This window comes from Molothrus ater, chromosome 3 (genome assembly GCF_012460135.2).
Source record: "Molothrus ater isolate BHLD 08-10-18 breed brown headed cowbird chromosome 3, BPBGC_Mater_1.1, whole genome shotgun sequence".
Classification (NCBI taxonomy): Eukaryota; Metazoa; Chordata; class Aves; order Passeriformes; family Icteridae; genus Molothrus; species Molothrus ater.
In genome coordinates, this window is record NC_050480.2 from 67971225 (window position 1) to 67987270 (window position 16046).

A 16046-nucleotide genomic window follows, 5' to 3' on the forward strand; every position below is an offset into this window, starting at 1 on the left:
GGCATATTGTTTGGAGATTTGGGTGAGTGATATGTAGCACTATCTCAGGGTATCTCTTTGAAGGGTGAATTAGTATAATGCTGTTGTTTGTTTAATTATGTCATAAATAATTTGGTTCTTGCCCTGAGGGATCTCTAGTCTATACTAAAACACAGGCAAGAAGTTCCTACGAAACTTCAGGGGATGATGGTACTTTGGAGAGATCTGGTTTTGCTAGTAGTTTATTATTTCTGAGGCTTTTATTTCTTGTATCACACCAGTGAGTCACCCAGGAGGGGTGGGAATGGTTACATAGTACCTGGCATGCAGCGTGAGTGCTGAGGGGACTCAAAACTGTTTGGGCAGCAAAATAAAAAATAAGGAAATGAAAACAAGGAGAGCTGCAAGTTGAGATTTGTAGGCTGACTGAAGGATTAGAGGAGTGTGTGATTGAAGAGAAGAGAAAAGCAAAAAGGTACATGGAGCTGATCTATGTGCAGCTTTAAGGCAAAGAAGTGAGTAAGAAAATGACAGTAGTGATGATGTTCATGCAGTTCATTGAGTCCAGACCTGTGTTTTGCTTCCAGCACTGTGTGTACTTAAAAAAAGGCCATTTTCATGAGCTAAGCATGCTAGTGAGAGTTTAATTCAAATGCTAATGTTTTTGGCAAAAGATGCGACTCTTAAAACTTTCTCTTAAATCTCTGTGCAAGAAATACAATTTTTATATCTCTTAATATTATGCAATTCTCAGGAAGTCTAATGTGTTGCTTTTAGTAATAACTCAGAAATTAAGTAAGATTTAATTGCTCTGGAGTTGGAAACGACAATTTAGAAGAAAGATGATTAGATATAGCAAATTATGGGAAAAAAAGATTATTTAGTATAGCTACTTGTTTTCCATAGCTATTCTCCCGTGTCTAATACATAACTTTTATTGATTAGTAAATACAAATAAGATAAGGCTGAAAGCAGAATTTTCTCTTTCAGTTTTGTCATAGTGAGAAATATTTTTGTTTGAATTTACTAGGAAATCATTGTCATCAGTTCTCTTCTGCAAGATTGTCCAAGAGTGATTCAGATGTTTGCTTAGGTGTTTACTGACTTTGTCTTGATTTTACTTTATTTTAAATGTATTTTTTGTATTCTACATGTAATACTCTCTTCCTTATTTTGGTTTCACATATATTTAATTATTAGCAGGGTATTCAAAATATCCTGGACACTGTCTACTATAGTGTCCAGTTTGATTTTATTCTTGTAATAAAGTCTTTAGGTGTGCTTGTTTGCATGTGAATAATTCTCATGCAAGATCAAAGACTGAAATTGGAATTTGACTTTTGACTTGTTCAGGATTTTTGTCTTTGATTTCTGGACCTGATCTTAGTTACATTGCATGGGTTTAACTTTGAGGGAAAATTAAAGTAAATACTTTAACTTAGAGGGAAAATTAAATAAATCTGTTTAGAAAGTGCTATATATTACACAAAACCATACATAAGCATATTTAATTATTTTAGGGGTGACTTGTAGTGATATTTGTCCTTTATTTAGTTTGTCTCTTCCTACCAATTAAATATTCTACTTTTAATTTATTTCCTTGCAGAACAGATAGTTGTTCATCCTATATATAACATCATGTTTTAAAGAGATCTAGGAATCAGGAAAATACTGTTGTTGAACAACAGAAATAGCTTTTGCTTTCTGCATGTTAAAAAGATAATAAAAAGCCCATGTTAGGGTTTCATGGAGAGGAATATTTCATTTCCTGAATTGTGAATGTTTGTAACGTAAGCCCTACTTGTTAATAAAAGCAATATTAATATTAAAAAGTAAATTTATTGAAATATTAAAAGTAAATTTATTAAAATTAATATTAAATAAGTAATATTACACATGTAATACCTGGTACCATAGTTACAAGTAAGTAACTTACCAGATGAATGCAAATTGGGAAAATGGTGTTGTAGAAGCCAAAGTTCATTCTTTATTCCATTACTGCAATATGAATTTGTACTAAATTCACTATAGCCTGTGAAGGTTTTCTGCATTTTCTGCATCAAAATTCAAAACCAGAATATGTTTCTCTGTGTTCATCAAGTCTTCGTACTTTAGCAAAAATGTAAAACCTGCAAATAAAAGTAACTCGAACAAGCTTCAGGTGAAACCAAGTAGCTGCAAAAATGTAAATTGCTTGCGATCATGGAAACTTTAGTAAAATTACTGAACAACTAGAAAGTCCAGCACAACAGAAAATAGTTAAAAATACTCAAAATACTTTAAAAACAAGATTGAAGTAAGTGGCAAGGTGCAGTGCTCCTTTCATGTATGGGCAAAGACTTCTGCAGTTTAATTTTAAGGAAACTAAAGGAAATGACTGTGGTAAAATGAAGGAAAAGTTAAGCTGACTTTGAGCTTGAAAGGAGACATTAATCAGAGTGGATTTTTTCACTCTGGGAACATCAGATTAGAAAAGAATGTTTTAGTAGGTAAGGCAAATAGTAAGAACTCTTTCATCATACGTTTTTAGGAAAACATGTGGCAGTCTCCAATATGATTCATTCTGGGGCATCTTGTAGCATATCAAGGTAATAACATAATTATGACTTGTTTTTATCAAGCTGCAGCTTGTATAGTTATCAGTGCTATCAAACAAGCCTGTTATCTTAGCTCTCTTTACCACTTGCCTTAATTAAAGCAATAGCATGTTTGATAAATGTCATCAGATGACTTATAGTATTTTAGATGGTTTGGATTTTGTTGACAAAAGAATTCTTTAAAGTGATCATTCAGCCACCCATTAAGCAAGGCTGAAACACTGTCTTGAACAAAAAAAAAAAGGACGGGCTTGTTTATAGTGAAAAAAATAAATCTGGAAACCTGAGAAATCCCCATTTCTTAAGTACCTTTTTGCCCTTGTCTAAATTATAGGTCATCAGAAATGTCAGTAATGGCCCTGTGGTAACTGCGTTTACCAGCCCAAATGAGATTTACATGTAGAGAAACTGTAATTCAAAGCCTGGGTAATGCACTGTCACCTCATTCTATTTCCAGAGTACCATGCAGTTATGGAAGCTGGAAATGTGTGAAAGGCATAAGCAGATACCAAAATGCCTTTGGAAGCAAATGTCACAGGAAAATATTTGGTGTATCAGAAGGAATGAATTTATAATGTATGCTGGGATCCATCAGTTTCAACAATACCACTTGACCTCATGCAGGAATAAAAGAGAGGGAAATATCTGGGGTGTATTATGTAGGATTTAGGATGGAAATATGTGCATATGTGTTCCATATTGCCTATGCAGTGAGTCCCACACATTCTGAGTGCATCAGATGTCCCTACTGTGCATGCACAGATTGTTGGCATGCTGGCCAGCCTGTGGGGCCTCTGGAAATCTTGGACTGATGCCTGAAGCTCTTTTGGTCTCATGTTCTGGGAGGGTTGGAAGGGAAAAAAAAATAAGACCTATCTGGAAAATCTGGTAAACCAGAAATTACAGGTGGGATCAGCCAGAAGACTGAAAACTCTTCAGAAAAAAGGAAAGGGAAAGTTCCCCCCACCTGTCATCTGTGGAGCCATAGGAGCAGGGGACTGCTTTTAAGCATCCCTGAGAAATAATTAAGAAGAACAAATCCATAGTCAATCAGCATTTGATTGCTCCATAGGAATCCACATTCTTGTTTGTGAGAGCTTGTGTTTTGAGGAAGGGGTTGTGGAAAAACTAGAAAAGTAAAGTAAATTAGAGAGATTTAGAAAATATTCATTTATACATGCTGAAAAGAAAATCTCAGGCTGCACCAAGAAGGAAGCCTTGTTCATATCCTGGGAAATGTTATACAACATGAGGGGTAATTGGATTCAGATGATATTTTGTGGTAAACTTGTTTTGGCATGTGATAAACTTTCTTAATTTTGATTATCAAGGTTGTTCTTATGCTTTTTCTGGGAGGCAAAATATTATCAAGGATTAATTGTTGCTCTCTTATCTAGTTATTATGGGTACTGGATGATTTCCTGCTATTTTTTCTCCTTGCTCTCCAAAAAAAACAAAATATGCCTAAAACACTATACAAGCTTCTTCTTTATTAAAAAATAGAAAGCATTTTCTACTACAATAATCTAAGAAATGTAAAGTTATATAAAGGATTATTAGATCACCAAATTAGAACATTTTAAAGCTATATTAGTATTTTGGGAAGCTTGGGATGAATGAATATCGTCTGCTGGACTGTTGCACACATTAACTGTTTAACACATTAACTGTTTTGGGCTCTAGTTCCTTCCTTCTTCTAACTCCTCTATTAATCTTACTTCTCAAATGTGTTAAGTTTGGAAATTAGCTGGTGGTCACTGTCAACTCTGAAGAGTCTGAGAGGTGTGTAGTAGTTTAACAGTCAAAAGAATGAGAATGGTGCTGTGGCTCTGACCTGTCTCTGCTGGTGTAAAACCAATGGACGTACTGTAATATGGGCCAGACTAAGTTTCATTTCTTAGGACAGTAAGCTGGGTCTCAAAAGACTTGGCTTTAAATACTGATTCAGTCCCAAGGGTTGTTTGTAGTTGGCCACATTTAATTCATTCCATCCCTAGTGTTGTTTCATTATCTATAAAATGAGGACACTACTTAATGGTGTTGTATTGTCCTGAAGATAAAGTAAGGATAATAGGGAACTCCAGTACAAGTATGCTGTAAATTGTTTTTGTTGACTCAATGAATGGATTATTTGTCTGAGAACCTGGAATGTCACCTAGCATCTGCAATTAACTTAAGAAATTTACACGTTCTGGACATTAAAAACAAAAAGGAAAGGAAAGGAAAACAAAACCACTAAATCTTCAACACAACTACAACCTGCTAATTGTCCTGATTTGGATTGCTAGGTAAATTAACCTGTAAACTTCCACATGTGGTCACCACTACTTTTTCTATTCTCATTACTCTCTCCCCTTGCAACACTTATGAAGGGACATACTGGATGGTTTTGCCATTTTGTTTAGTATTTTCACAGATCTGCTGCTGCATGATTATTACTGTGACTTTTGTGACAATTTGTATATGGCTTTTTTTAGAGCAGGAAAAATAATATAAAAATTCTCAGAAGGCAGAATATCCTCTATAACAGTAGCTTTAGTTAGTAGCTTTAGCAATAGCTTTAGTCCTCTATAGCTTTGAGTTAAAACCCCACTTTTGAGCAAGAGGTGCCTTTAAAAATCTGTCTACACTTAGTCCCATGTACATCAAGAGTCATCAATGATTTGTGGGCCAAAAATCCTCCATACTGGTCATAGTTTTAGTTCCATGTCTTTTTTCCTTCTAACTGTTTTTTCCTCCAAGTATCAACTTTGTGTTCTTCCAGACTATTAATAACCATGGGGACTCACATGGGCAAGCTTTTTCTTCCTAGGATCTCACTGACTTTGCCCTTTACCAGACAGATGAGCTTTGCCAGCTGCATGTTGATTCTCTAATCTTCCTGAGCAACATATGCCATTAACTCAGTTAAAAAAAAAATTAGCTTTTTTTTTAAAGAAAGATTACTTAGGGAAGTAAGACAGTTTTTCTCATGAAAGTTGGTTCCATAAACATGTTACCCTCACTACACTGTGCAATAATGAGTAGCTTTTAATGTGCACTTTTTGCTACCAAATCTGAAGAGCTGGCTCCTAAAAGTTGATTTTGGCTGAAAACCAAGTACCTCCTATCCTAACAAGATGCATACTTCTGGTGCAGAGGAGTTTTAGCTGATCCTTCAGTTTGATCATCAAGCATAATTACTTCAGCAATATCAACTGAAACTTTCAACATTACAGCACTGATTGAGTAGAATGACTCGTTTTCAGGACAGGTGTGATTGCTTCACAAGTTGACTTCTTGTCAATAACTGTGATTGACAGCAGAATAACTCTTCACACCAGTTTATTTCATGTATTATCCAATGGAGTTGCTTGTAATTACAGTAATTGTCAGTGCCTTACTAGAAATAGTTGTAAGGCTGAAAACCTTAGTAACAGACATGTTAAGATATTGTGAAGTAAAACATTCTGTTTGGAAGGACAGAGAAGCTTCTCCAGTGGTCTGGGAAGCAAGGTTTCTTCCTGTGCATTCCTCTTTGTTGACTGAAATAAAGTAGGCATCGAAAGCTTTGATAGCTTCTAGAAAAGACTGTCATGGCTTGTGAATTGAAGCAGTCCAAGAAAGTATTCTTCAGAGATGTTCCTTGTTATAACTCCATCTACCAGACAGCACGGGTTTTGCTCACCTTATGTTAGCTCTGAAGGTGCTGACACATTGGATCTATTAAAAAGTTGAAGTAGTTAAAGACACAAGCCAAGTGAGAGCATACAAAGTCGCTGTTCCTCTTTAGTTAGTGTGGAGTTAACCTGCCAAGAGTTCCAGTCTATGAAAAAGCTGGTTTATTAAAAACATTTTGCATTTAATTAGAAAAAAGTGTATTTCCCTTGCAAAGCATATGTACTACTTTTGTATTTGCTATTGTCAGTAATTTTTTCACATGATTTTATGAAATGCAGAGCTGTGCATATTTCCTGAAAAGTTTTGCAAATACTTTTTTACCTAACAGTGGCTAATCTTGCCTATTCTTTATTCTGTCATCACTATAGGAGGAAATAGTAACAATTTCTGTATTAAACCTGCCTAATACTTTGCAGTATAAGAGAGATTCATGACCTTTGCAGTAAGTTTTCATACTTCCTTTACTTGCTGCAGTTTGATACTTGGTAGCGGGAAGTAGACCTGAAGCTACAAAGCTGCCTTTTGTCACCCATTGCCTTCCTCAGGCTTTTGAAGAGTTGTCACTGAAAGGCCTTTTTCTTTTTCCCTTGTTTCCACAAAGAGCTTGACAGCTTGCCAGGGTATCTCTTGGACCCTCAGAGGTATAAGCATGGCTGTTACTGAAACAAGAGTAGCAGTGTGTTCTTTACTAAATCTTGGAGGTGCTGGAGTTGTCATAATGTCCTCTGCCATCTCCATCTAAAGATTTAGGATTAGGGGAAAAAGCAAGACTGTAACACCCTTTCCGTGCCAGTACTAAGGGCTTGTCCCACTGACCCAATTCTTGCCCTGAAATGACACCACCTGAAGCTGGAGCGACCCCAGGTTCTGGAGGAACTGAGAGGAGAAAGAAGATGGAACTGTCATTCTGTTCTGCGTTCATGCAGCCATCACTCTGTGCTCCTGAGGAAGTTAGCTGCTCTGCTGCTAGCTAATGTGGGAGCTCATCATGCAGCAGTAGTCTTGGAGACACGAGTGAGGAATTAAAGAATTGCTGATGACAATGTAGTGTAGAGGATTCAGGGGTTGGGGGAGAGAGGAGTCTTTGAGAAGACAGTCACTGAAAATCCTTGCAAAAGCAATATAATATTGGGATTTTTCTCAAGGTACTGATGCTGGCAAAAGTCAAATTCTTAGGCTCTGGAGTTACAGTTGTTGGTAAGATTTCAGCCTTGATGATTCCTGTCTTCAGGAATCTACACATTTTAAATACAAGGTTTCATATAGAACCATAAACCTGGAATTTCCAAATTATTGGACGTGAAGTTCTGTAAACTAGGGATTAAGTTCTTTTACAGGATTTTGCTGTTTGAAATAATATTTTGCTGTGTGAAAGGACTACTTAGGACCTCTGGATTTGTTGCCACTCCCTGTATTAAATCTATTGTACCTGTGTTGTCAAGCTTAGCACAGTAATTTTAGTGTAATGTTGCAAGCTAGATAATGTATCTAATGCATAGCAGAAGGCTGAAATAATATAATTCAGGATCTTCATTTAATGATATACTGAGGAGTAGAAATTTAAATGGGAAAATAAAGTATTTTGATAACCTTGAATACTTTTGTCAAGAGAGAATGTTGAAAGCCTGGCCCATTGATGCACTGCAGAAAATAACAATTGATTTAAGTGAACTCAGAATTTCAGTCAAGATGCTTTAAAATTTTTAGAGTTTTGTTAATTGAAATTAATTAAATTGTTAGTGCAAACGTGAGAAGAAGGCAGCTTAGTTTAAAATGCTAGGATGGAGGCATAGAGGTAAAAAGAAAAGTAAGGATGGTGCATTTCATTATTAATTCAAGTTAGTATGGTTTTGCAGTAAAAAGTTTTAAATTATCTTGACATTACATCATGGCACAGATGATGCACTTTTGAAATAAAACATTGTTCTTAGATACATGGTTGGCTGTTTGTGAACATCCTCAGATTAGTGGGAGGTGTTTCTTCTGTCTGCAGCACAGTCATCTTTGTGGCTTTACAGTGTAAGTTATTCTTCAGTCAGGGTCTGTTAGATGCTGTTTGTTGAAAATTGGTCAACATTTCCTGACATCATTGAGTGAAAGCAAATTTCTGACCCTTAACCCACTGACACCATTTTTTGCTTCCCCTTGAAAAGCCTGTAACATGAAAATGTTTGACCCCATTTTCAGTTCTTCATAGAAGGTGTCAAATTTAAAAGGCTAGTAATCACTTCCTCAACCTTCTGTTTCGCTGAATAAAGTTTAAATGAAGCACATCCAAATTGGGACCTTAATGTATGAATGGGAAGGTCTTTCCCTTGTGTATATGTATGCTAACAGAACATATGTAACAGGCATGTTCTGTACACCTTACCAGACCAAAGAAATCCCTGATTAAGGGTGTATTATTTCCTTAAATCTAATTTCTAATACTAAAACCAGCATAAAAATTGATAAACTATTTTTCTGTACTATCTCTGTGCTCCTAGACTCTTGTGTATAAAGATTCCAGGTAAGTCTAGAATGTGCTGTTGTGCTCAGCATGAGATAGAATTTTTTTTTAATTAGGAGTTTTATCTTTTCATTAGACCAACTGATGGCTATTTGAAAAACTTAGATACGTTTGCCTGTACACCCCCATTTTAGGTTTCCAGTCCTTTGGTGTGTTTGATGTCCTTGCTTTGGCTGGAAAGTTTTAGAGGATCTTAAATAAATGCTGTAGCTCTTACAGATGTCCCAAAAAGCCCTGTTTGGGCTAAGGTCTTGCTAACTAGCTCTTGGGTAGCCTCATTGTTGCATTAGCCCTTGGCAGGTGCAGGGAAGCTGTATTCTGCTGTCTGTCCTTCTGTTCTTCACTGCCTTTACCAGCATTCACATGTGTCCAAGGGTGTAGACTTTGTGTTCAAATGTACAAAACAACAACAGGAAAAAAGCACTTTGGTTGAGTACTGATGCTATTACGCTAAACCTCACTAATGATGAATTCCTCAGATTGATTTCACCTAAATAGATGTTTTCCAAGTCTTTACTTGCTTTTTTTAAAGAGAATTTTATTAAAGAATTCTATGAGACTGAGACCATTTATTTATTTCTTTTCTTGAATATAGTTAAGAACTATGATGTATTTAGTCTTGGATTCTGTCCTATGTTCACTGAAGTTTTGCTTGATATGCATGGGAAAAGATGTTTCCTTTTATGAGTCAAGGCTATTGCTTAATAAATTGTCTTATTGTCTTAAGTGGTCATCCTATTCTTAAAGAATGTTTCCAAGATACTGGAACAAATACAGAAATGAGATTATTGTTCCATAGAAATTAAAGAATACATGAGCATTTGTCTGCTTAATCAGCCCTATCATTGAAACAGCATCCCTTTGTTCTTGCTTCTTGGCTACAGTGCTAAAGTAGAGCAGGACATGCAGGATTTTCTCAGCTGACCTATAAAGCTATCAGAGTCCCAGATTTAAAAGTGGGACATAGACAGCCATACAAATATTTTTATAATCTAGGCACACAGGCATTTATATAGGAAGTCTGTTTACCAATCACAAGTGTCCATCTATAAAAGGCTGGGATTTATTTCTTTTCATAAAATTATATAGTACTTTAGAAGTATTGTCATAGTGGAAGGATATTTCAGTGGAGAACAGGTTTGAATGGAACCTGAGGAAGTTGTGTGGTTAAGAGTCACTCCTACCCCTCTTTCCAGAGCCAGGGAGCAAAATTGGCTTGCACTGGGATCCCGTGTAAACCTGAAGAAAGTGAGGACTTTGTAAGTCCTGGGGGTGGAGGAGACCATCAGCAAAACAGCACAGCCCAAGAGACAGTAAAAACCTGCTACCATGGATCAGTCCTGAAGCCTAACGACAGTGGAAGAGACTGTAGGAAACAGAACCATCTTTACAGGAATGCTTGTGTTACTCTGGTAAACTTATTAACAACCCCCTAAGACATCAGGATGGGAAAACATTTTCCATTTCCCAAGATGGGAAAACATTTAGTAGCCAGTCAACTCTGTAGGACTTTTGTGTCCCAGTTTTCAATGGGTTTGGGACATAACAAATGGATACCTTCAGTAGTTTCAGCTTTGCCTCAGGAGCAGTGAGGCCACTCACTGTCTTGATCATTAGTAGAGGGGAGAGGAGAGAATTAATTGCTGGATAATTTTTTGCCACTTATTTTGGTGCTTGGTTTTTAAAAAAAAGTTTTCTTTATAAGGAAATTTTCACTTTAGTGCTAGAGGCAGATGATGTGCATTAGAATAAATAAGACACTGTACTTGAAAAATATTACTTGTGTGTTTTAAGGTTTGCTCTGTCAGTGCCCACTACTGAGGAGTAGTAGATGTTACTTGGAATATATTTGAAATAGATCTAATAATCATTAATTTTTAAGGGTCATAAATGGAAAACCTTAAATGATTAAAAGACCTAAACAAGGACTTTTTTCCCATAGTTAGACCTAAAATTTGTATTTGGTTGACTACTGTGAGCAGTGTAGGAGACAAATACCTGTTAAGATTGCTTGTATCTGTGAAGTGTTTAAACTTAGCAGAATTAATGAAGCATTCCTGTTAGAAAAAGTGCTACATATGGTACATTATTATTACAAGTTATGAACGTTTTTCAGAAGAAACAAACAAAAGGACTGGCTAATCTTGGCAGAAAATCATTAACTATGAATGGTATCAATATATGCCAAGGATGTGTTCCAGACCAGGTTACATAAAAGTTCATGAAGAGAGGACCCTGACCTGCTTGAGCTACATGGCTGCAAGACCTTTTTCATATATTTAATGTTTTCTTACATAAATTAAAGCTTCAGGTTTTCTGTACCAAGTCTTTTGGGTTACTTTATATTAGCTCTTCAGAGATTAAGAATATCTGGCAGGAAACATAAAGGGTTGAACCCCAGCATATGAACTGCTAGAGAATATAACAATTGATCAAAGTTAAAGTAGTCTCATGTTTGACTTGCCGAATAATGCCATCCCACAGAAATCTATAACACCATCTTGGGAGTTTCCAGTGTTTATACAGATGTAACAATCATTTGGTACAATGTTTGTCTTTCTGAATTCTCAGAGGGTTTAAAATGCACTCTCTGTACACTCTATAGTGGCTCTTCTCTCACACACTGCAGGTGATGAAGGAAAAACAGTTTTGAAGTTTGCTGTGTCACATCAGGGAGATTTCCCAGTTCAGTTTTGCTGTCAGGGAGAATACTAGATTACTAGATTTTACCTTTTTTTTCATTAAAAGGAAAAGGTCAGTCTGGATAGAGCAGTTAATAATGTCATAGTGAGCAGTGGCCCAGCCTCTCCCTCACAATGTGATGGACAGTGAGCACTGTAGAAAGCCATGAAAACTAAGAGAGCTGCAATTCTTTTGGCCTCTAGATAAGCCATCTCCAAAAGGATCTGCTATCATATGAAAATGAGTGAAGAGATACTGTTAAATGAAGATTTCATTCTTCAATTAATAAGTAATTTCCATTCTGGAGTAGATAATTTATGCCTACTACCCAGGCAGCAATTGTGATTAATATGCTGCATTAGTTGCCTAAGTAGATAAAATCTCAACAGCTAAAGCTCTTGTTTTCATGCAGATAAGGCTAATAGGGAAATCAAAGGAAGATAAAACCTTGAGAATGTGATGTAATGCACAGAGCAAGTTATACCCTGTCAAAACTGTAAAGCCTAAATGAAATGTTATCAGATTTTCCTGTAAGGGAGCTTGCAAGAAAGGGTTATATATTGGGACACCTCAAGCTCCACACCTGTAACAGGATGGAAATGGAGCTGACCAATTTTGGCAAATGGAGTGTGATGGCTCATTTCTTTATTTCCTACATAAGGAGAGCAGTTGTTTCTTAAGGACACCCTGTGTCTCATAGGCACCATGGGTCAAACACCACCATTGACAGCAAGTGGGGTTTGGAGTCTCAGATTAATTGCAACAACCAAGAGGCTTTTCTTGGTGTTTTCTTTAGTCCAAATCCAGTAAACTAAACTCTGTTTAAAGAATTTTGTATCTCTTAGACTTATAAATTAAAATTAAATTGCTTTTTGCATTTGTTCTGTTAAATTATAAAAAATAAAAAAAGTTTTCCTAGGGTCATCCTTGTATTCAGCAGACTATGCTTATTATTAATCTGTTCTCAACACCTTTTCCAAAGTTGTATCCCCCAGTATCCCAGACACATATTTATCAGTGTTGCAAATCCTTTTTTTTCTTTTTTTTCTTTTTTTTTTTGTTTGTTTGTTTGCTTGTTTGTTTTGGTTTGGTTTTTTGACAAAAAAAAGCTTCTTCTCACTGGCAAATTCACACTTTCATTTTAAGATGCATAGTAAATCCATATTTGGGTCATACAGAACACTAGGATGGATGGTAATGAGCAGTAACTAGAATGCATGCATGTAATCTGAAAAACTAATCTCTCGTAAATGAATGTTTTGGTCGACAATAGATTTAATCTAAAAAAGTATATTAATGAGAGTTTTATGAAATAGAAGTCTTGGGTTTTTTTCTTTCAGTATATAGAATCATTAAGGTAGAAAAGACCTCTAAGATCATCAAGTCCGACTGTCAGATATCCTGCTGTTGTTTTCTTTATGTACATGAGATGTAGATGATACAGTTAAAGTATTGTTGCTGTGAGACTCAGTTGTCCAGTAGGATTTTGATTTTTTCAGAGTTTTGTACTCACTCTTCTACACTTGATTAAAATTAGGATCTTTTTTCCCTCATTTTAACTAGCTTGCACCATTTGGTTAAACATATGAGCCATTAGTCTTCTCCTTAGTATTTATTTGGTTCTCAATTATCTGTCTGGAATTGTTCTGAAATATGTGGTAGCAGTATTATTGCAATGTATCTTTGATCAGCTGAATGCCCTTTAAGCTATGTTGTAAGCAAATATTGTGTAGGTTTCTGACATAACTGTGAATATTTTAAGTGCTGGGCTGCCAGGGTGTGAAATGGATTTTGAGAGTTTAATTTTGGTTTATAGAAAGCATATCTCCAGATTTTACCCTTTTAAATGTATTATGTTAATGCATTGTTTTTAAAAGTGAAGCATTTTGTCTTAATGTGGTTATACAGGTTGAGAAATCATGCAGAAACAAAAAACAGAACAATTGAATACAGCAAATTTTCATTAGTTATCCTCCTTCTTTTGTAGATATTTGGGCTATTGGCTGCATATTTGCTGAACTATTGACTTCAGAACCTATATTTCACTGTCGCCAGGAGGACATCAAAACAAGTAATCCTTTTCATCACGATCAGCTAGACCGCATTTTCAGTGTAATGGGATTCCCTGCAGGTAATTTATTTTCATTAAAGCAGCAGACATAAGGCTAGTGAGTTGTTTGTTGGTTTTTTTCCTAAAGGAAATTACTAGTTGTTTGTATAGGTATGAAGAAACTGTCAGTTTGATGGGTTTGGAAATGCTGGCAATTAAAGAACAGTAGCACTGGCCAACAAACAGGAAGTCAATTCCTGTAGTTATTTCTTCCTGAGTATTACTTAACCAACACATTCAGAATTGTAAATGATTTTTCTTTTTTCCACACTACCGAAGATAAAGACTGGGAAGACATAAGAAAGATGCCAGAATATCCAACTCTTCAGAAAGATTTTAGAAGAACAACGTAAGTAATGATCATGTAACAACAGCTCACCGAGTGTGGGGGAGGCAGAGATCAGCTCCTATGCTCTGACTTCTTGGGGAGGGGATTTTGAAGTATTTGGGCTCTAACCTCTAACACTGTGGCAGCTGTCCTGTTTGAATTAGCTGGTTTACATGAATGGTGTTCTCTCCCTCAGCTGCTTGTTAAGAACATGAACTGAGTGGCCTCCTCATTTCTCTAGAAGGGGTTGCCATAAGTGTAATTTAATCTATGGCAGGCACAGACAAATGAGCTTCCTTAACCCATTTCTATTACATATTCAAGATAATGTTGTTCATTTTGTGTGAGGAAGAATAGGGAAGCACTGGTATTTTTGACAAGTGAGGCAGCAATGTATTGGACAGAAATTTCTATTGAAGGTAACATGTTCAATAGATTGCGATTCAAAGCCTGTCCAGGATCTGAGAATTTTCCACTTTTACTGTTTCCTTGTGCTTTGGCTAAGTTAGTCAAGTGGTGATAATAGATTAGAGCTGGTAAGGAGTCACAGGGACTCCTTAAAGTAAAGTAGAGGACATAGATTTGGGAGTTTTGGATTCTGTTTCCAGCTCTGATGGATTCATTACACTGGCTTTACACAAAATATGAAGCTTCTTTTTTTTGGAAATGGCTGTAGATAACCTCTGGAGCTGTAAATTAAAGGCATGGCACATGTCATAGGTATTTAGGGCAGTTTTGAGCTTGGGAGCTGTAAGGACTATGTGGTTTTCTGCAGGCTGGGGAGACAGAATGGTAATCTAACTGCTCTGCCAAGTTCTAACCAGAAACAATAGCTTAAATATTGAGCTGTGATGAGCTGCTGAATGCTTTCTGTGGCAGAGTTGCTTTGGAAAAATATAGTATCAGCTTCAAGTTGTGTCTCTGTCATTGTCCTTATCAACAGCTTATCCATATAGCATAAAAGTTGCATGTTTCATGGAGATAATCTTTACACAGTTGATAGCACTCTTGCTGGTGAAAAGCACGCTTTATGTGTGCAACTGCTAGATGAATATCTGACATGTCTTCTGATAGCAGTTCTTCTTACAGTTTACTTCCTGAGGGTTGGGAGATGTTTCTGTGGTCACTTGATAGAATTCCATGGTTTTAATGCACTATTATTTCAGACATATTTTTCTTTAACATATTTTTCAGATATGCCAATAGTAGCCTCATAAAATACATGGAGAAACACAAAGTCAAGCCTGACAGCAAAGTTTTTCTTTTGGTAGGTGCAACTTGAAAATTGCTGTGATGACAGGAATGAAATTGCATTTCTGAGGGTAATATCTGTGTCTGTTTTCCTATCTCATTCTAATGAACACCAATGTTAAAGAAAGCTATTTATCACTAACTGGCCATTTTTGAAATGTGTTTTCTTCATACACAAATTGCTTAAACTGCTGGAATTGAAGATCTGAGAATCTTCTCTTGTTAAGATCTGCAAGACACTTGTATACCCAGCCTTACCTTTAGGTCTGCTGTGCAAATAAGAGAGTGAGTATAATATGTGTCTTGATTCTGTGTGGCTTCAGAGACCTAAAGAGCCCCCAAAAGCTAAAGAGTTTTGTGAAGAAAGGGAAGAGGAAAGGAGAAATTTATTTCCTGTAGTAATTTGGTTTTCTTTTTCTTCCCTCTAACAGTAGTCCACCACTGTTCTGGGGATGATTCCAAACAAAATCCCTAAACATATATTTGCTGGTTGCCTAGTTGAGTCATGCATTGTAGGCCAACACAGGGTTGCTCTGTCTAATACAGCACAATTTCTGGATGTCTCTGTGATGACTTAGTGCTGTCTAAATTTAGGAATGAAGTTCAAAGTGACTTTGCTAATGCTGTGTACAGGGAGCTCTGTAATGAGGCTCTTGGTGCAGCTTGACTACTTCAGTGGTCTGTTTTCAGTTACAAATTCAGCATAGCAGTCATCTCTCTATGTCCTGGCAAAGATTTGCTCTTTGACTCATTAGTTGCTGCTGGATGATGACACAAATAGCTGTGGAAACAGAGTAGGTTGGTCCCAAGTGGGTGGAAGGGAAGAATTTCCATAAGAAGAGTGAGACTTGAAGAAAAATGAATTAAAATTTCTTAAACTCAACTTACTGGGCACACACTGGAATCACCTGGAGGGTAAGTCTAACTGAA

At 36.4% G+C, this 16046-nt stretch overlaps 1 protein-coding gene across 1 annotated transcript in view; it reads left to right on the forward strand.

The window, feature by feature from the left end:
- CDK19 (cyclin dependent kinase 19) overlaps window positions 1–16046 on the forward strand; it is a 122777-nt gene that overhangs the window by 89685 nt on the left and 17046 nt on the right. Inside the window, exons 7-9 of the mRNA XM_036380184.2 lie at window positions 13415–13558; window positions 13817–13886; window positions 15060–15132. Of these exons, the coding sequence (XP_036236077.1) occupies window positions 13415–13558; window positions 13817–13886; window positions 15060–15132 (287 nt within the window). The remainder of the gene's footprint in view (window positions 1–13414; window positions 13559–13816; window positions 13887–15059; window positions 15133–16046) is intronic.